The 26862-nt window shown below is 32.7% G+C and overlaps 2 protein-coding genes across 2 annotated transcripts; both read right to left on the minus strand.

Annotated features, from left to right (window-relative positions):
- Positions 1-4: 4 nt before the first annotated feature.
- On the minus strand, positions 5-16815 carry LOC127705404 (oxidoreductase HTATIP2-like). Its single transcript, XM_052209712.1, has 6 exons — positions 16661-16815; positions 14350-14539; positions 11013-11120; positions 6196-6333; positions 4191-4252; positions 5-3127 (listed from the first exon to the last, which is right to left on the minus strand). Exons 1-6 carry the CDS (start codon positions 16795-16797, stop codon positions 2866-2868), a joined length of 897 nt encoding a protein of 298 aa, XP_052065672.1. The 5' UTR covers positions 16798-16815; the 3' UTR covers positions 5-2865.
- A 2448-nt stretch (positions 16816-19263) lies between these two features.
- Positions 19264-26396, minus strand: LOC127705406 (oxidoreductase HTATIP2-like). Its single transcript, XM_052209715.1, has 6 exons — positions 26238-26396; positions 24209-24379; positions 22687-22794; positions 21922-22059; positions 20735-20796; positions 19264-19683 (listed from the first exon to the last, which is right to left on the minus strand). Exons 2-6 carry the CDS (start codon positions 24344-24346, stop codon positions 19482-19484), a joined length of 648 nt encoding a protein of 215 aa, XP_052065675.1. The 5' UTR covers positions 24347-24379; positions 26238-26396; the 3' UTR covers positions 19264-19481.
- Positions 26397-26862: the final 466 nt, after the last annotated feature.

Raw genomic sequence — 26862 nt, forward strand, 5'->3', positions numbered from 1 at the left:
CTAATTTCTCTTTTCTTCACCCCCTTTATCCCCAATTTTATTATCCCAAAATTCCACATCACAAAAATGTGCAATCCCCCTCTACTTTCGTACAAAGTTGAACATACATTCAAGCAAATGGTGTACTAGTCTGAGTTCGATAAATCTTCACAAGTTTTTATGTAAATTTCATCTGCCATACCTAATTTTATTAATGTAATACAAATTTGAACAATTTTGCTAGAAATGTTTGTCATTTAGTAAAAAAGTTACAATCAAGGTTTCAATAGCAAAAATGTATTTTACAATAAATCTTACACAGATGAAGGTCATTGTTTTTTATTAAACCAACCATCCAGTTGTCGTTACCAGTACAACTAAAATTCAATGAATTCAATGAAATAAAAATGAAAAACACTTGACAAGGATCAACACTTTTTAAAACATTTTTATAGAAATGTGAGCTTTATGTTGAACAGTTGCTGTCACCTTCAGTTCATTCACTCCATTACCTGCTATTAACTTAAATTCATTAAATTCTTTAGTAACAAGAAAAAAATCCAAACTAAAACATCTTTATATATAATATCCATTATTAAAGAAAAACTACAAAATCAGCAATAAAATTAAATAATCAATAATTTAATTTAAATTTGAAGATTTAAAGAACTCAAATGGACTTAAACTATTTAAAAAAAATAATACATGATAATTGGTGATATAATAATATGGATCAAAATTTAAACTAGAGGCTCTAAAGAGCCTGTGTCGCTCACCTTGGTCTATGTGCATATTAAACAAAGGACACAGATGGATTCATGACAAAATTGTGTTTTGGTGATGGTGATGTGTTTGTAGATCTTACTTTACTGAACATTCTTGCTGCTTACAATTATCTCTATCTATAATGAACTTGGCCCAGTAGTTACAGTGGAAAAATATTTTGTAAAAATTTACAAAAATTTACAAATTTATGAAAATTGTAAAAAATTGACTATAAAGGGCAATAACTCCTTAAGAGGTCAATTGACAATTTTGGTCATGTTGACTTATTTGTAGATCTTACTTTGCTGTACATTATTGCTGTTTACACTTTATCTCTATCTATAATAATATTCAAGATAATAACCAAAAGCTGCAAAATTTCCTTAAAATTACCAATTCAGGGGCAGCAACCCAACAACGGGTTGTCCGATTCATCTGAAAATTTCAGGGCAGATAGATCTTGACCTGATAAACAATTTTACCCCCATGTCAGATTTGCTCTAAATGCTTTGGTTTCAGAGATATAAGCAAAATCTACATTTTACCCCTATGTTCTATTTTTAGCCATGGTGGCCATCTTGGTTTGTTGGCCGGGTCATCGGATACATTTTTTAAACTAGATACCCCAATGATGATTGTGGCCAAGTTTGGTTAAATTTGGCCAAGTAGTTTCAGAGGAGAAGATTTTTGTAAAAGTTAACGGACGACGGATGACGGACGATAGACGACGGACGACGAACGCCAAGTGATGAGAAAAGCTCACTTGGCCCTTTGGGCCAGGTGAGCTAAAAATAAAAGACAATTAATTTGAGTAAAATACATGAACAGCTACAGTTATAATGCCAAACTAAATAAGAATGATGTAAATAAAAAAAAAAAGATAACAAGACGAACATCAAAAAATCTTAAATTCACATTTCAATGCTTATATCAATATTCCACTCATCCCATTTGCAAATAAAAATGTACAACTCAAAAATCTGAATTTACAGCAATTCGATTTTTATTTCAACCACACAACTCTTGTTCATCTCTATATCTCCAGAAAAATACAATAAAGAATGTAATAATAAAATTTGCAATAACTTAAAGGCACATAGTATTTTTTAAGCAGTATTATTATACTATATTACAACTTAACACAATAATGAGTTTACTATATTTTTTTATATTCTATAGTATTTTCCCCACTCAATAAGAGAGTAGAGTCTATAAATACACACAAAACAAATAACACAACACAACACACATTTTGTTCCTTAGAAATAATTGCAACAAACCCTTTCCAAAAAAAAATTGAACAAAATAAACTATTTTGAAGGCCAAATAAAATAAAATTGTAAATTATCATTTAAATCCCAAACAGAGACTGAAAATCTAGATTTTAGATATGGTCTTTATTAAAGGGGTCAATATAAAATTGAACGAAATACCATCTAACATGTTAAAGAAGAAGATTTTACAAGGAGTACATTTGTACTTGGTTTTCTACTGTAGGATTAAACACCCTTTTCACTGAGTTTAATGACTTAATGGCCAAATTCACTAAATAAGGAAAATGATTACTTCCTCGTTAACCATAATTGACCTTTTGGGGGGGGGGGGGGATCTAGTTATATAATTCCATCTAATCACAGAACAATTTTAAAATTATTCCATAAGCATTATCCCAATCTTTCTAAATTATCCAAAAAATCAGTTTTTTACATGCTTAAGCCTTAAAAATGTATCCAAACCATTTAACAAGATTTTTAATACTCTTTTCTAACCTGATACTTTTTTTTCGGCAATACTGATTTAAAACAAAAACATCATGTTAGGATGTTCATTTTACAGTAACAAGTCTAAGAACAATAACAGTACACATATGGTGAATAAAGTAAATAATCACTCTTGCTGAAGATTCATAGTGAAAATAGGGTGATTGCTGGTGATTGACCCACATTCACTATATATATATAGCTAGCATTCACTGAAAAATCACCGCAATTCTTTTTTATTGAATCATTATTATGCTTGCATGATAATCATAGGCATCTAGGAAAGTAAACATCAGTTTGTAGATGGTTTTCTGTGACTGTACGTAAAAGTTTGTCTGTCGAATGTTTTTTCTAATAGGATTTATAAATCTTGATCAGCATCTGTGTTAGAAGATTTCTTTTTCACTTTACATTTGACATTTCCAGCTAAAGCATGTATGGCTTTGTTTTCAAAGAGTTCTGTGGTGTTCTCTGTTTTACTGACAGCAACCCTGACCATTGCCTTGGCAACTACATCTGTTGGTGTTGTTATAGCAGTAGGGAAGAAATAGGAAAAAGGTTTAAGTACTGTTCTAAAGAAGGCTTCTCCAGGTCGACTTTCTTCTCGGTCACACATTAATACCCTAAAAGTTGAAATAAGAAAAATAAATGTAATTTTTTTATGTATAACAAATATTCATTCTGTAAACCAACTAATTTGTGAGACTTTCACGAGAAGAAAATTAAACAAATATAAATCATTGTGAATAGGTAAAACTTTCAGGTCTTTCCTGATATAAATAAAACAAGTGAAACTGCGAGCTACTGCTCACTGATGATTTCCCCGCCCATATATGCATTTGGAATATTCAAACAATGTGTAAAATGATGTAAGTGTTCGGTAAACAGGAAGTTGTTGAGTCATGAAACTGAAAATGCATCACACGGTATAGCTGACTTATATAAACCCTGAAACCAAATTTTAGAAATCCTGAAGTAGTTCCCGAGAAAGATGCAATGAAAAATATTCATGGGACGGATGGACAGACAGACAGACAGAGGTAAAAGAAAATATCGAAAATACACAGTTTTCGAGACCAATGTCCATAAAATATCTTAATTGAGCATTAATACATTTTTCTTTTTATAAGTCACTGTACACTGGTTAAATTATATATGTTAGATTTTTACATATAATATATGATAATCAGCAAATTGCTGAAAATTTTCTAATAATTGTTAGAATTGATAAATTTAAATAATTAAATTCATCAATAAGGGTAAATAAATTTGCAGTTCATGAAATACTGCAGAATATGTCAAACTACACAAGTTTAATTCTAGTAAACAATGCAAAAGAGAAATTTGACTAAAGGGAAGTTATTCACAATTTATATCTGCACATTTTTGAAGTACAAATGTAAAACTTAAGTTGGAGTTATTTCCCTTTAATCTGAATCAAATGAATGGCTACATTTACCAATGATGACAATTGAATGGATTCACATATGAATAAAAACATTATAAACAGACTTCAGAGTGAAATCTTCAAATTCAAGAACCAGCTTATACCTGATTGGTCTAGATCTTACACAACCAAATTATCAAAACAAATCACCATTCCATACTGAAACTTTTTATCACTAGAGAAATTGTCTGTAAAGTAGAAACTTAATTTATAGTAGTTTACTAATGCTTTGAACATACCCTGGTCTGAAAACTGAAAGTCTGTCAAAATGCATTACTTTTAATTCCTCTTCAACTTGTCCCTGAAAAAAAAATGCTACTTTAAAAGCACAAGTTTTCGTAAGGAACTTATTATTTTTTATTTCAAAAATAGATCTTATCCATCTTATTTCAACCCCAAAGAAATTATACCTTTACAGAAACCATGAAAAGTAAACCCCCAATTTTTTTTTTAGCAAAACCATGAATCTTTATTCGTATGAAAATCCTTCTCAAAATTTTTATGACAGCACGGCCTGATCTTGTTGTGTGTTTTGTACAAACCTTGTATTTATACTGGATGCTTTGTGAAGATGATCTTATTTTGTCTTATATTGTTCTTGTGTGTTTACATGGTGAACTTGATTGATCATGCAATGATTTGCTGACTCACTTTAACTTGGTACATTGCCTTGTCCCAATGACAAGAGTGAACTTGATCTTACTTCAAATTGTTGAAATGTGTTTAATTATGTTCTGACCTTCAGATTTTTTATTTTTCCCCAAGAGTTTGAATATAATCTTATATGTCTACAAATTTCAGTGGTAAAAGTTGCAAAAAAAAAGCATGTTCAGGACAAGAACATGATAATGTAATGAACTGCTTCGCTGAGCACAGCTGGATACGCCCGTAGAGGTCCTACCCTGAACAGTTGGGGCAAAAATAGACACAATATTCAAGCTTGATACAGGTTTGAATTTGGATTGTAATTAAATATTTGACATATTATAGGTTTCTGAATAAATGTAGTCAAAGAACTTGAAATTGGTTATATGAATTGAATTTATTAAAGATTTCTTGCTGTTGTGCAATACACTGTGCTGTTGCGCAATACTTAGTAAATCTGTTGTCAGACTATAAAAAAATAAAGTTCAATTAATTCTCAATGTCATATTAGAAATTTATGAAAATCAAAAGGGAGCTTACATCAATAGATATAAACAGTTCACCAAAGTTTCATGAGAATTGCTGACAGCATTTATGAGTTATTGTCCGAAAAATGGAAAATCCACCCTTTTTTAATGCATAAAACCCCATAACTCAGAAATATAAAATGTAAAATTTATAATATTCTAAAGGGAGCTTACATCAATAGATATAAACAGTTCACCAAAGTTTCATGAGAATTGCTGACAGCATTTATGAGTTATTGTCCGAAAAATGGAAAATCCACCCTTTTTTAATGCATAAAACCCCATATCTCAGAAATATAAAATGTAAAATTTATAAGATTCTAAAGGGAGCTTACATCAATAGATATAAACAATTCACCAAAGTTTCATAAGAACTGCTGAAAGCATTTTTGTGTTTTGTCCGAAAACTGGAAAACCCCCCTTTTTTTATGAATAAAACCCTTTAACTCGGAAACGTAAAATCTAAAATTTATAAAAATCAAAAGGGAGCTCATGTCAATAGATATAAACAGTTCACCACAATTTCTTGCAAGCTGGTGAAAGCATTCTTGAGTAATTGTCCGAAAACTGGATAATCCCCCTTTTTTTAATGAATAAAACCCCATAACTCGGAAACGAAAAATCGAAATTTACAAAAAACGAAGGGAGCTCACGTCAATAGATATAAATAATTCAACAAAGTTTTATGCAAATTGGTTAAAGCGTTTTTGAGTTAATGTCCGACATGTTGATGACGGACGGACAACGGTATACCATAATACGTCCCGTAAACGGGCGTATAATAATATATAAACCCTGCTTTGTACAAGACTGACTCACTGAGCCAGATTTTTAACGTGCTAGTTCAAAACATAACAGTCTGCAGGAAGACATGTCACCTTACTCTTACACATTTGTTTTTACTCAGAGCTGACAAGTTGTTACTCTTACTAATAAATGCTGCATACTATAGGGAAAAGCAGCAACTACCAATTTTCAAGTCTTTACTTAGACCTGACTTATGTTCAAACCCATAACCTCCTGCACTCACAGGGGTTACATTCTACCGAGCATACCTTTTTACTATACATACCTTTATTCTTGTATAGAGTAAATTAGCATTTTTATCTGCTCCCTGGGAGGATACTAGTGTGAAGTGTTTGCATCCCTTTTCTTTTGCTACCTCAGCAGAGTTCAATATATAGTCATGGTCAACTTTCACAAATCCTTCCTACAAATATTTATATAGAATGCATTTCAAATTTTTATATCGTAACCTTATCAAAAAAATATATAGTCATGGTCAACTTTCACAAATCCTTCCCACAAATATTTATATAGAATAGAATGCATTTCAAATTTTTATATCGTAACCTTATCAAAAAAATATATAGTCATAGTCAACTTTCACAAATCCTTTCTACAAATATTTATATAGAATGCATTTTGCATTTTTATATCATAACCTTATCAACACGAAGGAATAGGTTAGATTTTTATGTATTTTGTGATCATATATATAGTAGTAATGGACCTTTATAGTGTGTCTTTCTATGTTGTGATGTTACACTATTGTTTCAGAAAAAGGGTGAAAGTTTGGTACCATTAAAACGTTTAAACCCGCTGCATTTGTTTGCACCTGTCCTAAGTCAGGAATCTGATGTTCAGTAGTTGTCGTTTGTTGATGTGGTTCATAAGTGTTTCTCGTTTCTCATTTTTATATAGATTAGACCGTTGGTTTTCCCGTTTGAATGGTTTTACACTAGTAATTTTTGGGGCCCTTTATAGCTTACTGTTCGGTGTGAGCCAAGGCTCCGTGTTGAAGACTGTACTGTGACCTATAATGGTTTACTTTTATAAATTTTGACTTGGATGGAGAGTTGTCTCATTGGCACTCATACCACATCTTCTTATATCTATCTACTGATTGGATTAAAGCTTAAGAGACCATATGAGTAGTTATGTAAATGCCATGATGATATTGTTCATATTGTAATTTGTATGTTTTTATGTCTTTGACTCTCTTATGGGTGTAATTTGAGCTTAATAAAGTTATCATGATAGTAAAACATATTTTGAAGTATATAACATATGGGCTGCATCAGATAGAAATCGAAATCGACTTTATGTAAATGCACGTAAACATGTACATGTATAAGACTTTGATTGATTTTGGATCATTCAAATACAAAATAAAAGATGAAATTTGTTCAATTTTGTAGGGTTCTTATAACAACTCTTTTTTTAAAAGTTACAGACTTTCCGTAGAGATTTTTCAACAAAACATAGGTTAGGGCTGTTCCATAAAAACATACATGGGACCCAGGGAAGGCACTTCCAAATCTCAACTACATTGTATGGGTGCATATGTTTGTTTATGCATAGTGGAAATATAAAAGAAATTCTAGTTTACCTCTATAGGTGGTTACCCAATTTATGAAGTGCCTTGGCTTCCCTGGGTACCATGTATGTTTTAATGGAACAGCCCTTAACATATGTGTTGATATTTATTTGCATAAGGTCGATTTCTATCCGACACAGCTCATATTACTAAAATCAAAGCACTGTAAGCACTGTAGGCAGTTAACCAAAAACCAAGGCAAACCTAATTATGAAAACTGTGGCAGTGTTGCTTCAATTTTTTTTTAAGATTTGAAAGAACAAACATTAAACATTCATATATATTGTACATTTATGTTCATTAAATGAATTGATTATTAAGGCAAATTAATTAATATTTCATCAAGGTTTTCAAAAGCAACTCATATATCAATGTAAATGACCCCTATCTTCACCCCCAAGTGCATGATGTTACTGCATACTAAGTTTGGAATAAAATGACAGGTGATTATAAAACAGTTGGTCAAACATTCTCGGGCTTTACACTGCTTAAAAGATTTATATGTTTTCTTTAAAATGAGCCATAAATGAAAATTGTTATAGGCCCAGAAATAATTTAATAAATAATCAAAGTAAATTCAATTAACTTAGACTCATTTTTTGCATCAATAAAATTTTTATAATAAACAAGAAATAATTGTAACAGGATGCCATTACGAAGTCTCCCAAACAAAGCCCCCATAATTTGTCATTCGCATGGTCTCCTGACATTTGGCAAAGTCCAGTTCATATTGGTTTGGTCTAGTAAAGTGATATGCATATGTGAAACCTAGGAGATTGACCCTGTATGTCATTCAAATCTTTTTGAAATGATGAACAGGAATAAATATGGTTTATATATTTAATTAGGTGTGGGTATCTCGACCGTTTACAAGTTCTCAAACAGGAGGGGGTGGGGTGACCCCAGGGACTCCCCCTATATTTCATTTGATTTGTTATATTGTCCCATACATGAATACATATGGTTTAGGGGTAAGGATCTCGACCATTTCTAAGTTCTCAAACAGGAGGGGGTGGGGTGACCCCAGGGACTCCCCAAATATTTCATTTGATTTGTTATATTGTCCCATACATGAATATACAAGGTTTAGAGGTGGGGATCTTGACTGTTAACAAGTTCTCAAACAAGAGGGGGTGGGGTGTCCCCATGGACTCCCCCTATATTTTATTTGATTTGTTTTATTGTTCCATACATGAATATATATGGTTTAGAGGTGGGGATCTTGACCATTTCCAAGTTCTCAAACAGGAGGGGTGGGGTGACCCGAGGAATTCCCAATATATATTTCATTTGATTGGTTATATTGTCCCATACATGAATATATATGGTTTAGGGGTGGGGATCTTGACTGTTTACAAGTTCTCAAACAAGAGGGGGTGGGGTGTCCCCATGGACTCCCCCTATATTTCATTTGATTTGTTTTATTGTCCCATACATGAATATATATGGTTTAGGGGAGGGGATCTCGACCATTTCCAAGTTCTCAAACAGGAGGGGGTGTGGTGACCCGAGGAACTCCCCATATATTTTATTTGATTTGTTAAATTGTCCCATACATGAATATACATGTATGGTTTAGGGGTGGGGATCTTGACTGTTTACAAGTTCTCAAACAGGAGGGGGTGGGGTGTCCCCAGGGACTCCCCCTGTATTTCATTTGATTTGTTTTATTGTCCCATACATGAATGTATATGGTTTAGGGGTAGGGATCTCAACCATTTCCAAGTTCTCAAACAGGAGGGGTTGGGGTGACCCCAGGGACTCCCCATATATTTCATTTGATTTGTTATATTGTCCCATACATGAATATATATGGTTTAGGGGTGGGGATCTCGACCGTTTACAAGTTCTCAAACAGGAGGGGGTGGGGTGACCCCAGGGACTCCCCCTATATTTCATTTGATTTGTTTTATCATCTTATACATGAATATATATGGTTTAGGGGTGAGGATCTCGACCATTTCCAAGTTCTCAAACAGAAGGGGTTGGGACGACACCGGGGACTCCCCCAAATTATTTTTATTTGATTTCCTTTATTGTCCCATACAAGTATATATATTGTTTAGGGGTGGGGATCGCGACAGTTTACAAAATAAAAGTACATTTTCAAATTGAAGGGGGTTGGGATGACCCCCAGGGACTCACCCTATATTTTGGTTGATTTTTTTTATTGTTCTGTTCTCATTACTGAAGACTGCATGTGTCTATCACTTACTATTTTCGAGAAATAGTTATTTGAAAATTACAAAAAAAAAATCCCACAGGGTTCTATAGTAAACCCCTCCCTTCTTCAGGCCCCTCCAAATACCCCTAAATAGACCCCAATGCACAAACTAAAGATTAATGGCTCCGCTAGACATGTTAGTCTAATATTTTATGAAACCCTAAGTAAATCTGACAAACGGTCAAAGTTGTCTTCCTAGACGGTTTGAGTGGATTCGGTCCGACTTGTCTCTGGGACGAGTTGTCCACATTACTTAAAACATCCCATCAATGTCGATTTCTGCATCTGTTTCATGACCTCGTTTCATTCATAAAATAACAACAACCTTATTTGGCAAGATAAGTTAAAAATTACCGCCCACTTATATAACTTTATTTCCTCTATCATAGAGATTTGTTGTACATGAACAATGTTCCTGCCCATTTTGCCATTTGGGAAATATAAACGACTTGTAATTACCAATTTTCGGCGATGAAATATTTCATACAATTGTTCTTTGACATCGTAGCCAAAAGCACAGGGAATAATAAACTACGTACGGATTTCTATTGAGCACTACTTCCTATGTGCAACTTCAAAAGTTTTGGGTAGTTCGACGATCATTTAAGGTTTTTCTGGTCATATTTTTTGTATTCCAGAAATAAAAGTATTAAAAAAATGTTCAATTAGTTATAAATAACGTAATAGCCAGCTAGATAATAACAATGGCACATATTTCAGCATTTATTGGGTAGAACACAAATCTAGGGTGCTCACATAAGGCAGCTTAACTGCCTAAAAAGCATCTTTTGATTAAGCATGTGTGACAGACTACCAAAAAAGTTGAATTCCCTGTGAACATGGTGAAAGAGTAGAATCCATACGATAAATCCCCACACAACCGTAATTCAAGTATTTATGTTCCTTCCCGTATTCAAAATATGAGACATTGGAGTTCTCAGTTCATAGTTTAACGTCATAGACTCATTGTTGGCATACACGGTAACGCGAAAGGTTTAGTTTAGAATGTATGTAGTAAAATATTTTAGTTTCAAGTCGTTCTGCTTAAAGTGCTTAGACTATAATATGGCATGGCCTGAATGTCTTAACATAATTAATAATACTGAGCAAGTAAAATAAAATATGGATGTAATTGGCCTAAATCTTTCTAAATAAATCACAATGACTAATCTCAGAAAAAAATGCTGAAGAAATAATTTACCTCCCCCTATCTCCTTTTACATGTTTTAATCATATTCATTTCATTCATAACATTTCAGTACCGGTACTTGGATAAAATACATACTGAACCTGATTTTCCTCTAGTGGTTCCCAAGCAACAGAATCCCGTATCTATACCATCAAACACTTCTTTGTAGTCAGTTATGTTATCAAAATCTACCTTCTTTTGTTCCTGAAATTAACCAGAATACATACATTATATATATATATTACATGTAGTTCATATAATACATATTATCCTTAGCTTTAGTTTTTTGTGTTTGAGTTTGTATAATACATAAAAATACGACTGTTGACAGGGGCAGATTCAGGCGGGGGCGTGGAGGGCATGTGCCCCCTCTTAAATTTGCAAAGCATGGGTTGTCCTCAGCTTAATAAAGAATATTTCTATAATTTTACCTGAAAACTTAAGGGATTTTATGTTTTTTGACAACAACATAAGTTATAATATAATGCTCTTCAACTTCAACTTTATTTGGTCTTTTTAACTTTTTTTGGATTCGAGCGTCACTGATGAGTCTTTTGTAGACGAAACGCGCGTCTGGCGTAAACACAAAATTTAATCCTGGTATTTATGATGAGTTTATTTACATGTTTTAGACAAGAAAATGATATTAGAGCAGGAAAAAAATTGAAATGATTTGTGTCATAAAATTTTTCAGGTAGGCTACTTGTTAGGTGGGTATGGTAGGCAACAAAAAACAATTTGAATTTTATTTGTGGCCTCATTGAAAATCATACCACATCTTCTTCTCTTTGTATGTGTACAAAGTTTCAAGTTGATGTGATCAAAACTTCATGGTAAACTACAATGCTTTGACCCAAATTCTTACCTGTTATGGCACAGAGGAACAGATGCACAGACAGAGCATAAAAAACACAGTTCTAAATACTGAATAGAATAGAGAATGGAAATGGGGAATGGGTCTAAGAGACAACAACCAGACCAAAGAGCAGAAAACAACATTTGACACAAATTTCATGTATCAAGAACAGGCTCATAAAGCAGTATAAACCCATGACCGCTTTAGATAGTAGATATGCAGCCTGTCTGTAGCCAGAAATCTGATGTTCAGTAGTTCAAGTTGTATATTGTAAAAAAACTGATTAATGAGAGCATTTTATTTGAAGTAGAAATAAAATGCTCCGCAGGGCGCAGCTTGATACGACCGCAGAGGTCGAACCCTGAACAGTTGGGGCAAGTATGGACTCAACATTCAAGCTTGATACAGCTCTGAATTTGGATTGTGATTAAATATTTGACACAGCATAGGTTTCTGACACAGAATGAATGTGGTCTAAGAACTTAAAAATTGTAAATTGGACATTCAACTATTATGGTCCAATATCCAAAATCTAAATACATGGTTAGATTCAGCATATCAAAGAACCCCAAGAATTCAATTTTTGATGAAATCAAACAAAGTTTAATTTTGGACCCTTTTGACCTCAATGTGGACAAAGTTGATAATGGGGCCCAAAAATCAAAAATCTAAATACATGGTTAGATTCAGCATATCAAAGAACCCCATATATTCAATTTTTGTTGAAATCAAACAAAGTTTAATTTTGGACCCCGATTTGGACCAACTTGAAAACTGGGCCCATAATCAAAAATCTAAATACATGTTTAGATTCAGCATATCAAAGAATCCTAAGAATTCAATTTTTGTTAAAATCAAACTAAGTTTAATTTTGGACCCTTTGGACCTTAATGTAGACCAATTTGAAAACAGAACCAAAAATTAAGAATCTAAATACACGGTTAGATTCGGCATATCAAGAAACCCCAATAATTCAATTTTTGATGAAATCAAACAAAGTTTAATTTTGGACCCTTTGGACCTCAATGTGGACCAATTTAAAAACAGGGCCCAAAATCCAAAAACTTAATACACGGTTAAAATCAGCATATTAAAGAACCCCAAGAATTCAAGAATAAAACCCCATTGAAATTGGTCAAGAAATAAGCAATTTATACGAAGTATCTTCTTTTGCACAATACTGTGCAATTGAATATTTCTTGCTATTGCGCAATACTGTACAATTGACAATTTCTTGCTATTGCGCAATATTGTGCTATTGGATATTTCTTGCTATTGCACAATACTGTGCAATTGAGGATTTCTTGCTATTGCGCAATACTGTGCAATTGAAGATTTCTTGCTATTGTGCAATACTGTGCAATTGAAAATTTCTTGCTATTGCACAATACTTATTTTATAATAATTTACACATCCTGTTTGGTGTGTATCTCCTACCATATCGTTATTATTTGCTTTTAAATATAAAACAGAAATAACCAACTTAAAATGGAAAATTTTAAAAGAAAAAAAAAAGGAAAAAAAAAACAACCCCCCCCCCAAATTTTTTGAACCCCCTTATGATTCATCACCCCCAAACTCAATCCCAGCCTTCCCTTTGTGGTATGGTACCTTGCAGTACAATTTCAGAGAGATCCATACACTTGAACACAAGTTATTGTCTGGAAACTAGAAAAATGCTTATTTTTGGCCCCTTTTTGGCCCCTTATTCCAAAACCTTTTGGGCAATTACCCCCAAACTCAATTCCAGCTTTCCCTTCGTGATATGGAACCTTGTAGTACAATTTCAGAAAGATCCATACACTTACACACAAGTTATTGTCATGAAACTAAAAAAATGCTTGTTTTTTGCCCCTTTTTTGGCCCCTAATTCCTAATATTTTGAGGCAATTACCCCCAAAATTAATCCCAGCATTCCCTGTGTGATATGGAACCTTGTGGTACAATGTCAGAGAGATCCATACACTAACACACAAGTTATGTCTGGTAGTTACAAAAATGCTTATTTTTGGCCCCTTTTTGGCCCCTAATTCCTTAACTGTTGGTACCATAACCCCAACCTTCCTTTTGTGGTATTGAACCTTATGGTAAAATTTCATAGAGATCCATTCACTTAAACTAAAGTTAGAGTGCGAAAACCAATGTGTCTTCGGACGACGCCAACGTCATACCAATATACGACCACAAAAATTTTTTGCGGTCGTATAAAAACAGTTGCATATATGTAACTTTAATTTTCTCTTTATTTCTGTTTTCTTAAATTGTTTAGGCCCTTTTTCTCTACATGGAGTTGTCAAATATTCTTTATTCTGTATATTTAAGCAATTCATTATTCTATATTGTGTATCATTTTGTTTAATTTTTCTTTTTGGACCCATTATTCTATATTCCTTAAACATGAACACATACAGTTTTACTCAAAATGTTTCACTTCTATACAATATTTTACATTATCTTTCATTTTTACATTGATGCTTACGTACTATCTTCTTTCAATTTTACATCCACTCTGCTGCAGTGTAGCTTTGTAAATGTACACATGTGCAGTACATGTAGATGTACATGTATTCAACTTACAAATTCAGGCCCAAAATCTGGATCCAAATCAATTATTCTACGTCCAATGAGAACAATCTTCTTAAAAGGTCTTGTTCTCTTCAGTTCTTTTAAAAGTTCTTTTCCAACTTCACCAGTAAAACCAAGAACAAAAGCTGTATGATCCTCTTGCTTAAATTCTTCTAATTTGGTTTCAGAATTCGATGCCATGCTACAAAAAATTGTAAAATTGCATTCTATGTTAAATTTTCATTGTTGCCATTTTCGAACTACATTTTGTAGTCAGATTTACACGGCAGAAAATTCATAGATTTATTATGATTATGTTTGTTTTAATACTGTAGTATAAAATAATACAGATCCTATCAATGCATAAAGTTTGAGTTGGAATATTTCTACACTCTGAAAAATTAATTATTAAATTTAATATGTTAGGCTTGTTGAGCATGTTGAGAGTTTTAAATACATGTACATTTAAATTTATATTCCCTTTTCAATGATCTGCAATTAGATGTGTTCAAGATGAAGATTTCTATGAGATGTCATCAGACATGGTTGCTTTTTTTTGAGACGTTAGAAAAAAAATTCAGAGGAAAGCAAGAAAATTTTACTTCATAATTGAATTGTGACCAACATGAAAAACTGACAGTCACATGACTGAGATAGAATAAAACTTATCATGCTTCAGGGTTTTCAATAAGTTTGAAGTGAACAGGCTGTTTGCTAATTTGGAGAGGCTGATAGAAGATGGGGGGAATCCAGGGGGCTTGCACCCAGACATTTTTTTTTCTGTCAGACATTGAAAATGGTGCACTCTGAGGCATTTTCAGACTGTTTACAAGTTCATAAAAAATGAGGTTTCATGGGAATATTTTTTTTTAGCTTTTGTTTGAGTAAGTTTAATATTATTAGTAAGTTGTCATATTGCTTATCAAAAAAACAAATTTTGATATCGATAATAATCTTAATTGTAATCAATTAATCATATTGGCAGATATTTTCAGAAGGTAAGAAAGCAGCTGATGGGTCATAATCAACCATTACCAACAATTCAATGCAATCAAGTTGAGTAAACAAGAAACAACATCAAAACCTGGATAATAAAAGTTACCAGTCAAAACACACAAAAATAATCGATTCTAACCATAAAGAAAATAAGGCAGTATTTTTCCTAGCCTAGCCAAACATACATTTAAATTTGTGAAGAAATGGAAACTTGAAAAAAATAACATGCATCAAAACAAAAATTGCAGGCCAACCTAAATGAATTTTTTTGTGATTTACTTTTTACAATAGAAATTTTCAGCGTAGGTTAGACTATAAAACTAGAACAGAAACTGGAAACAGGATAAACAATACATGTACATTGACCTGTTGTTACACTGACATATTGTGTGTTCTTGTTGAGCTCTGCGTCAATAATTACATGTATACTTGACAACCATATCAGCGTTGAATGAATCCGAACATTATAATAATCTTTAATAAAGAATTGTCAGTCACAACAACCATCGATGTTCATGTGCAAATTGCATAATATGTGATTCTGTTTTCACCTGCTTCTTTTTTTTTTCTTTATGGGGGATGTAAAGAAATCAAGCAATGTCGATTTTTTTTTTTTGCTTGTTTGTTTCAATGCTTGTTTACTAAGATGTAGAATTTTCTTTTTTCAAAGCGCACAAATGATCGCATTTAAAATCATTTCAGATGTCTAGTTCCTTATCCATCTTCATAACATGGTCAAGAATCTATAAATATAACACTGACCTCGATGAGAACACATAAATGAAGCGCAGCAGAAGACAAAAGCCAATTTCAATCGATAACAACTTGTTTTACACCCCGATAGCAGTTTTATTAATTTTTTTTTATTTGGAAACACAATTTAAACTGGCAGTATCCTTGATTTGAAACAGGGGAAATTCCCCGGGTGTCTGTGCTTATTGAAAACCCTGATGCTTATGAATTATGTCACATGTATACATGACAGTGATAGCTCCAGACACAGAATTCCAAAAGGGGATTAAAATTATTGCACAGAAACTATTTGCAATCTGAGTCGCTCGATTGCTTTATTTTTTTCTCAATTACAATAGACAATAACTTAGATTGCCAATGAGACAACTCTCAAACAGATTCCAACTGATGTGGAATATCCAAAGCTTAGCTATAAACTGTTTCAATGAACACCAGCAAAGATGATTTTAAACTGAGCACATTGGGTGTGAACTTTTTATTTGCAAAAAATAGACATCTGCAGTTGATCACTGCGAAATATTGATTTTTTTTTTGGTAGGCCACTACTGGTATCGACTGGGCGGTTAAGCCTTACTTGCAAAGATATTCTGTGTCATTTAATGGCTGTAATTCACGGGATACCAGGAATCCACTTAACGCAAGTATTATTGCGATAAGTGCAATTAGAACTCCTGGGATAATTTCGTTACACTTGAACCACAGAATTTGCATTTGTGTATTTTGTGCAAAATGTCATTTCCGGTTAAAGCATTTTGCAAATGCTGATTAGACAATGTACACTCAACTTCCGAAGCGAGATGGTCTACTCTCCGAGTTTTCACTAATATTACATGCCAAAATCGGAAATACATTATACATCCTCAAATTTTGTATAAATCTTGGTGTAAATCATGTAAACATAAACAATAGGACAATTACGTTCACACCATCATAGGATATATCATAATGACGTCTTCAGTATGTTTTCTGGTTCTTAAGTACAATAATTTTGCTAAATCGACCTTGATTTCCACTAGTAAATATTTTATATTTTAGTAAATGGCTATTTATCCAGAATACATATATTGTTCCATTGATTGTTATAATATAGTTTTAATCAAATAAACGGCACCAATTGTATTGCACCAAATGTGCATTTCGACAATTAATACAATGTCTCTCAGTCAGTGATGCTCAAGACCAACTTGAATATATATATTTAAAAATCCCAAACCTAACCGTGATAAACGTTGAAAAGCTGATCAAACCAAAAAGGATCTTAAGAAGAGAGAAATCCGGATAAGGAATCAGAGCTTTGTATGAGGGATCTATATTTAAAACTTCATGTTACCTGCTGTTCATTACAATGTTAATTAAACTGTGACAAACGTATATCCGAACATCACGATGATCATTGATGACAACATGTTTCGCCCTATCAAACGAAAGAGATCAGCAACAATACTCACGCTGTCACCATAGTTTTGCATCATTTATATCAAAGGTTAACAATTAACTTTAACGACTGCGTCGGGGGGGGGGGGGGGGGGGGGGGGGGGGGGAAATCAGAAAATGATTTGTAGTAGTATGAAACATATAGACGTTATGAGGAACATAATAGTCAGATTGTATATGCAATTAGCCAAACCAGTCCTCGTAAATTGTGAAATCAAAATGGAGTCTACCAAATTCAGACCAAGCTGTAAATACCACTTCTATTAGCACATATAATAACTAGTTATTTACAGCAACACGACGGATAGAATCCTCATGAAAAGCTCTGATTTCAAAAGATCTGCATACCCTTCCGGAGCACCTGAGATCACCCATGTTTTTGTTGGGGTTCGTGTTGCTTAGTCTTTAGTTTTTCTATGTTGTGTTTTGTGTACTGTTGTTTGTCTTTTCGTCGTTTTTTGCCATGGCATTGTCAGCTTGTTTCCGACTTATGAATTAGAATATCCTTTTGATATCTTTCACCTCTCTTTTACAGAAGTTAATATAGGGTTTTACCTACTCACAATCTTAGATTTATTATATATTTCAAAGTCTGTTTTGTGATGTGTTACAACCGTAAATGTGTTTTATATTTTAACTCCATGTGACATTATGGGCATAAAGGTTGAGCGGTAAGAGTTTAATCTCCAAAAATTTCAGATCGCATATATTAAATCAGTTGATAAGTAAGCTTTACATGCCATACTTATCGTAATTTTACATTAAATATGGTATAATGTCCTATGATGTTGTTAACAAAGCGAACAAGTAAATTAAACTGTTGACTCAGAGATACATCGATATCGCCTTTTTGTAATTTTGTTAGTATTGTATAATAGTTCTCATGTTGAATCTAAATGCTTAGTATCTTGATTTTTTTGTTTGTGCGTGGGTTTTAAACCTTTCTAATGTGCCAAGCCCTTTCAAACGGATTTTTTACAGTTTATTCTTGTGTTGTGTTGTTATACCGCTGTTGTAGATTAAGGGAAGTGTCGACTATAACAGTTACTACAACTGGTGATTTTTTTTAAAGTATAACCTAATAAATTGTTAGATGAGGAAGGATTGGCTCGCTTGACTCACTGTGGGACTACATATGCATGAATTAATGTTAACATGTAAAAAAAGCCAATTATTATTCTATCCATCTTGTATGGGAAAGTGTTTTTATATAGAATTAGCCTTTAACCAATGCTTTGTTTGAACATGATTGATTTAAACAATAAAATCTTTGAATTAAATTGAATTGAGAGGGTTGGGCGCTCATGGTCCCATGTCTGTCCTAAGTCAAGAGCCTATAATTTATTGGTTGTCATTGGTTCCTGTCTGTCATGTATTTTTATGCCTGTGTTTTCTATTCGATCAGTCCAGTGGTTTTCTCGTTTGATTTGTTTCACATTTTTCATGTCGGGACCTCTTACATAGCTGTATGTACAGTATGGGCGACATAAAATTGTTTACTTCTACGTCATTTGGACTCTAAGGGATATATATATATATATATAGTTGCCTCTTAGGCAATAATACCACATCTCCTTATATATTCGTGTATATCATTGAATAAGTTGGTTAATGGATATATGTGACAAATATCAAAACCGTATTTACGACGAGGAAGAGATCAAGTACAGCAATTCGTTATATAATAATACATGAATGGACCGAGGGAAAGGATAAGAAATATAAAATGAGTTGAACTACACAGAAATTGTCATGTTTTGTCAAAATAACAAAAATAACATATCAATATAAAATACAAAAAAAGTCATTATAAATAGACTTTTGCACCGATTGTAAGATTGATTTTACTTCTTTTAGTTGCTCTGATAAAGTTCTTGACCCGAGTACTAAATTTGGTAATATGAAAATAGTCTATCGAACACCAGTTAAGGATAATTAAGATTCAGCTCGTAAATTGCTTTTCATAAAAAATCATATAGCTGTTTATTTTCAATGATTTCAATTTTTTCAGATGACTGTTCAGAAACTCTGTTCACCATAGCTTTAGCTAAATTGTCCGTACTAATAGCCGTCGCCTTTATCACAAAATTCGGCATCGCTTTAAAACAGAATCGTAAGACAGATTCACCGGGTCTACTCTCTTGTCTGTCACATAACAACATCCTGGAATAAATACAATATATTGATAAATAAGGGGCACTGTGCAATAATTTGTGGGAAGTTTCAAAATTGTGTGCTCATGGATTACTACTTTGAGATTAAAGTTGGGAAAAACGTGAGAGAGCTATCTTTTCGTATTTTTTTTTCTTCAACAATTTAGATAAATCTGCGTTTTTAAAATGAATCCATTTCAAATTATATCTGCAACCTACAGTTTCTCAGTTGTAAAATATCAACGTCATATCGTACGTATGTCTGAACATGACAAAATTATAAAAGCTAACAGACTGAAAACTACAGTTTAAAATTTTCTTCACCTCATTAGAATTTTTTTAACAATCATTTCTTTCGGTGGTTTTTATTTGTGCATATATAACATATACAAATGTACGGTACGATTCAGTGTATAATAGGCTACATGTAGAATATAATATCTCTTTGAATTTACACAAGTTGCTTAATTTTAAAAGTGTTTATGCCACTTCATACAAATGAATCGATTTGGTTTTAATATATAATTTTTGTTTTCTTAAAACTTCTCGGTGATAAACTATTTCTGTTATGTTTCTGAGAAATATAATACATGTACATCCAGCAGAAAATACAGTTAGATTGGTACGTTAAGAACTGTTCGCATAGCAACATTACCAACATAATTAACTAATTTTACATTAAACGCCTATTTATAAGTCGATGTTTCCTTACCTTTTTTTAAATATATTTTATAGAATCAGGTCAATTTACAGCTTGGCAAATAATATAACAAATTGTGTAAACACTAGACTGTCCTGTCTATTGTTGAAGACTGTTTGTTGTACTATAGATGTCTTTTTTTGGTTATTTTAGTCGTTGGGTTGCTGTGTACCAAATATCTTCTTTTATTTATATCATTAATGAGACATGTACTAATTTTTTTTTCATCATAATTTTTTCCTAAAAACAGAACCTTTTCTCTTAGAGAGAACACGTTAATTTTTCGAAGAGCTATAATGCTTAATCATCGGTTTCCCATCGGTCGTAAATGTTGAAAGATAAAAACACAATATATACATACCCTGGTCTAAAAATTGACAATCTGTCAAATTCCAAGGCTTTTAATTCTTCTTCTACTTTCCCCTGAAAAAAATCATTATTTTACAATATATTGTTCTTATGCATACATATGGTAGTTATTTTTTAATATGCGGACCTACATTTATTTTTGAAACAGAGCTCAGTCTTAATATGAAGGTAAGAAAGTACAACACATTCACTTCGAATCTATCAAGTCTAGCGACTCATTTCACCAAAAAATATATCCCCAAAAAATTGTCATGAACAGATCATGAACATTTCAGAATAACTTACGACCATTTTTATGGTAAGATTTTATGTGAAAAGAGCCTAATTTAGATCACAACTCGCAAGTCAGGATACAGGGTTTGCAAGTCCATGTACAAAGCTCATCGATAAGTCCGGGTACAATCTACTACATGCGGTATTCCAGATACAGAGTCCTAAATTCAAGATAAAGGGTCTGTTATTCAAAGAAGTTCAACAGAGCTGACTATTAATTGTATTTTGTTAATCTGAAAGCTGATAGAAAATGTAGAACTGACACGAACTATAATTCATAACATTTTGTAACACAAATTCAAGTGAAGAAACAAAAATTGAATTAAACTCTGCAGAAAACATCTGGTACATCATTTTTTTTTCACATACGTTAATTATGCGTGATTAATGATAGTATATCACAACAAAAGAGAAACACAAATTTTAACATCATACAATAAATTGAGATAATTTTTTTGTTTCGCCTTGACGGAGTCAAAAAGCGAGACTTAGGTATGCTGTTTCCGACGGCGTTGGCGGCGGCGACGTCAACAATGTATTAGTTTGTGATTAGGTCAGCTTATGGGGAACCACTAGTGGTAGGTCAATGATATTTGGTAAGCAGTTGTATTAGTACTGCCACATCTCATTTCCATGGAGATTATTCAACCCCGCCCCCTTTTTACTTCCAAGTTGATATTTCTCAGTATCAAGTTTCCATTTCTGAATTCCAAGTCGATATTTATCACTTCGAAGTTGACATTTTTCACTTCCAACATGACATATCTCACTTCCAAGCTTTTCCAGACCGAAAGGGACATTCCGTTGGAAGTGAGAAATGTCAACTTAGATGTGAGAAATGTCAAGTTGAAACTGAAAAATTCTAACAACGGAATGTCCCTAACGGTCTTTCGTAGAAAGGAATACCTTTGTTTTAGGATACAAGAATGAACTGTCCTTATTCGCTCCATAAGCAGTCACCAATAAGAAGTGTTTGCATCCTACAGATTTCGCTACCTCTGCTGAATTAACTACGTAATCATGGTCAACTTTTATATATCCATCCTGTAATTGAAATCAAGGTAATAAATAAATAAATCAATAAATAAACAATTAAAAGGAATACAGTTTATTTAAGACAGAAAAACCTTTAGTATCTTAACTATCTTTGCAATTTTGCGTTTGTTCCCTAACGTTTTATAATTTTGGCATTCCTAACTTTTGGTCACGAACGTACCTCATGAAAGTTATCCAAGATTCATGTGTTGTAAACAATGGCATCGAACAATTATGTCGTATGCTTTTATATCATTTTTTGTAGAAAACCACGACAAATTATGAATTCTAGTACTATATGGTTAAAGTTCATCTACTTGAGCTGTATTTTTCTGTCATTAAATATTTCAATAAAGGTTCTTTTTTTCAATTTGAGTTCCTATGTATTTCAGCTCATTTTTCTGAATAATCTTTATTGAAAAAAATGCAACATAAAAGTTAATAAAAAGTGCACGGTTCCTGGACACAACCACCTGTGATAGGGACGCGATGTTTTTCATTAATAAAATTGATTGCGCTATAAATCACATAATAAGGTAAAATGTGACGTCAATTCTTAATAAGTAAACCAACAAATTATCAGAGAAATATACAATCTTGAATTCAAAAAAATACAAATATGAAAATAAAACTTACTTTTCCTGCCTTTCCTCTGGTTGTTCCAATACAACAAAATCCTGTATCTAGACCTTCAAATGTATCTTTGTGGTCGTTCAATCGTTCAAAATCAACAACCCTTTGTTCCTGGTGAAAATAAGAGTTTTATTGATTAAAGCCCGTATTCACAATCGAGATTCTACAACGTGAACATTTTTTTAGAAAGAGAATATTCACGAACAGAGCGTACAGCAGATTTAAACGCAGCAGTAAAGTTTTATTTTCAGAAAAATATACTTTTAAACATACTCACTTTTAACTTTAATTACACCTTGTATAAGAAAGCCAGATTTTGATTGGTTGATAGCCAGTGTATTTTTCGCATATTCTAATATTTTTTCCTCATTTCAAACGAATTTACCTGTTTTTCACCACTGCAGGTGAATTTGCCTCAAATACCATGGTATTTGCCATTTTGGATATTTCTTTTTTACCCTCTCGAGCATTTTCCCGCCAAAATTTTTCGGATATGACGTTACATAAAAAAGCGAGCTAACGCGTACTAGTACATGTATAATTCCCGCGGTTATGAAGTGGTATTTGCGAAAAATACCAGTCTTGGGACCGAATTTCCCTCGCCTAGCGGCTCGGGAAATTTTACAGCCCCTTGACTAGTATTTTCGCAAAAACCCCTCCATAACATGATATATCTGTTCAAAATCAGTTTTCGTCATTTATGGTTTGTTGCTGTAGAGTTAAATTCCACTATACTGTTTTCGTCATGCCATTCATGTTTACTGACGCATAATGATATATAATAGATTCATTTTCACTGTAACGGTGATTCATTTCTATTGTATATGCGGTTCATTTTCACAGTAGGAGTCTTAATCATTTTCACTGTAGGGGTGATTCATTTCTATTGTACATGCGGTTCATTATCACAGTAAGAGTTTTAATCATTTTCATCAAATCTGTCTGTAATTCCTACTCTGCAGATTATTGGTTTGAAAAGAAAATTTCCAGTTTTCATTGTAACGCCACACAATACTTTTGTTTACTTTAATTCTAATTTAGTTTTTGACTACTTTGATTTTTTCTTGTTTCCTTAGGTAAAATGCAAACATTGCCTTTTTCTAAATTGACGTGACATACACCATCTAATAAATGAATGGTAATAAAACCTTCAAAGAATTTTTAGTAGCAATTAACATTGACCACTCTTGTGATTTTTCTAAATGTTATAGGATTTCCATAGCTTAACAAGATAGAATTGGAGAAAAAAGAGTTTATGCATCCAAGTACACAATGCCCTTGCGTGCCTCTATTTTTTCTTCTTCAAAACAGACTTATTTTAAGAGGTTGATGTTACAAGATTATTCAAACCGACATGTATGCTTTTGATATTTTATATAATGGAAGCAATACCGTCCATATTTCAGACTTATGCACAGTTAGACATTAAACATTATGCCCGTCTGTGTTGGTACTACCTTACCTTAAAACTTCATTATACATTTCTAAACATTGATTACGTCATCAATCTATTTGAATTGCTTACAAATTCCGGACCCAAATCCTTGTCTAGCTGAACTTCTCTTCTTCCAATAAGAACTATTTTTTTAAACAGTGTTCTCTTGCTGAGCTCTTTAACTAATGCCTTCCCTGTCTCTCCCGTATATCCTAATACAAAAGCCATTTTATTTGACTTATTAGCCTTTCAATCTCTTCTCTATAAAAGAAGTAAGTACATACAGTTCCTTATGCATGTATTTTTAAAGTATTAGATGTATCATAATTGTAACAAAAATTAACATCCTAAATTGATATCCAGATATTTTCAGTGCACGAAAACTCAAGACAAGGATAATGTACACAACAGCTGCTTTTTTCTGTTCTTTTTTTTTTGGGTGGGGGGATATAACGCTTGTATAATGATGTTCAATTCTCTTGATCTTGATCGTTGTATAATAACAAGAAACACATCAAAGGTATCAGGCTTATAACTTAGTAGGAACACCTTAGTGTTTGAAATAATTTTAACATGATTTAAGGAACAGTACATTTCAGAAAATGAACGTATTTATGATATGATTTGTTTGTGCAACTGTCCTTTGTTTTCAGTGATCTTTATATTTATCTTGCATTGTTCCTCTGGTTTTTTTTCCTGACCATGTTTGAATTTGTCTCGGTGATTATCTTAAATAGACCCAAAACTAAAGGTTTAAGATGTGTTCAAAGTAAGTTTGAAACAAATAAATAAAACAGTAAATTAATACATATGGCACTGAAAAATTATTCAATTAGATCTTGGGAAATTAGTAAAATCGGCTCATATGTCCAACTCTCCAACGAGCATTTCCATATATCTTTTTTTTCGGGGTTTTCTTTCTTTCTTTCGTTTTTTTTTTTGTGTTCCCCAAAAGTATTGTATTACATATATACACAACAGCCCGTGTGGATTTGTGATCTGTAAATGAATATTAAAATTGTGCATCCGGATCGCTTTTCTGGATTTACCTTCACCAGTAATGCTCTAACCCAAAACTTTGAAAGATAATGATGTACATAGACACGAATACTTGCGAAGCTATATGACAAAAAAAGGACTTACAACAAACAGCCAAATCAACATAAGGTCAACTTTGCCCGAGAGAGTTGGAACCTCAGTTTCTAAATAATTTCAAAATTCAACATCGGAGAATTTTAGAAAGGTATACTATAAAGCATGTCAGTACCGAATCGCTGAATACTGCGCTTATGATACCCCGCGGAATAGCAGTCCATAAGTAACGGTATTAACTCAGTACTGGAAAATTAAATTAACAAGTCAGTACGATACGCTCGCGGAATAGCGATCCTTCGGTATCGGTATCAACCCAGTGCCAGAAAATGAAATTCAAATTTTGTGAGTCAGTAAAATCTAATACTTATAGCTCAGGAGGTATATATATTCGAAATGCTTATATTCAATTTTACATTATTCTTTTCAAAAGCAGATCAGGAGATGCTTAGGCATTTAGTATGGTCTATCGCAGTTTGGAGTTCGTGCGATATCGATATCGCTTGCTTTTTCTACCATGCTCTCAGTTTCCCGTTTGAATGGTTTTACACTAGTAATTTTTGGGGCCCTTTATAGCTTACTGTTCGGTGTGAGCCAAGGCTCAGTGTTGAAGACCGTACTTTGACCTATAATGGTTGAAATTTTGACTTGGATGGAGAGTTGTCTCATTGGCACTCATACCACATCTTCTTATATCTATCTCAGTGCATATTTGCTAGTCTTTAACTTACGATATTTCAGTTGAAACCGGTACACTATATTCATATTGAACACTCTTATCTGATTTATTTTATTATTCAAAATCAATCAACGGTTTCTTAAAAGAATAGTATCATATATATATATATACAACTGCATAATTAATCCTATAAGATATACAATCAATTTAAAATCTGTATATGGACACGCCTATTATCGTAAACATAAAGTACATTTATACCATTCAGCATTTTATGTCAGTAAATTTTTTCCGTTTAGAAATAAATGCAGGAATTCTTTTTTGGGAATCTTAACATTTATCTCTTACCTCATTTGGCTTCAATGTTAACGTTAATCCTACATTCTATAATACACCATTTTAATTGTAGTATACGACTAAAACCAACAAAATATTTATATCATCCGGGTCAAAGATTAGAACATTTTGATAGTGATCGTTATACTTTGTCGTTCTACTTAATTTTACACCTACTAAACCTTTAAATAATCAATTGATCTTTAAATAGAGTGTTTTCGAAAATTCAATGTTAGTGAGTAATATACTGTTGGCTTAATTTCAATCTATTATTTGTTTTCTGTATAATATTGACCAAAATAATCAAAAATAAAAACAAACAAAACAAAAAAAAGCAAAAAACAAAAACAAAACAAATTAAATGTTTTGTTTTTTCTTTATTATACGTATTTAACTAGTTTGAATATATTAATCAAAACAATAAACTTTTGGGACAAATCGGATTTAACCACTGCGATTATGAGGGTCTGGATGCGGTGGTCTTCATTTATTCTTTAAATTAATAGGCCATTTTCTCTTTTCTTTCTCTATTCTGCCAATTTTACTCCCTTCTTTATTTTTTTTGACCTATTATTCTGTCTGTTACCCATTATTTTTGTAAACCCCTTCCATACAGCAGATCAATTTTCTAACAGTC

The sequence above is a fragment of the Mytilus californianus genome, unplaced genomic scaffold (genome assembly GCF_021869535.1).
Source record: "Mytilus californianus isolate M0D057914Y unplaced genomic scaffold, xbMytCali1.0.p SCAF_6, whole genome shotgun sequence".
Taxonomy (NCBI): domain Eukaryota; kingdom Metazoa; phylum Mollusca; class Bivalvia; order Mytilida; family Mytilidae; genus Mytilus; species Mytilus californianus.

Bases quoted from the DNA above. Each gene is read 5' to 3' on its own strand.
- LOC127705404 (XM_052209712.1), bottom strand. From the start codon at position 16,797: ATGCAAATTCTGTGGTTCAAGTGTAACGAAATTATCCCAGGAGTTCTA. The intron at 4,253-6,195 runs GTATGTATAGTA...TTTTTTTTTCAG, and splicing joins TACTCTATACAAGAATAAAG to GGACAAGTTGAAGAGGAATT. The intron at 3,128-4,190 runs GTATGTTCAAAG...TTCAACTTTTAG, and splicing joins CTTTCAGTTTTCAGACCAGG to GGTATTAATGTGTGACCGAG.
- LOC127705406 (XM_052209715.1), bottom strand. From the start codon at position 24,346: ATGGCTTTTGTATTAGGATATACGGGAGAGACAGGGAAGGCATTAGTT. The intron at 20,797-21,921 runs GTATTCCTTTCT...GATTTTTTTCAG, and splicing joins TCTTGTATCCTAAAACAAAG to GGGAAAGTAGAAGAAGAATT. The intron at 19,684-20,734 runs GTATGTATATAT...TATTTATTCCAG, and splicing joins TTGTCAATTTTTAGACCAGG to GATGTTGTTATGTGACAGAC.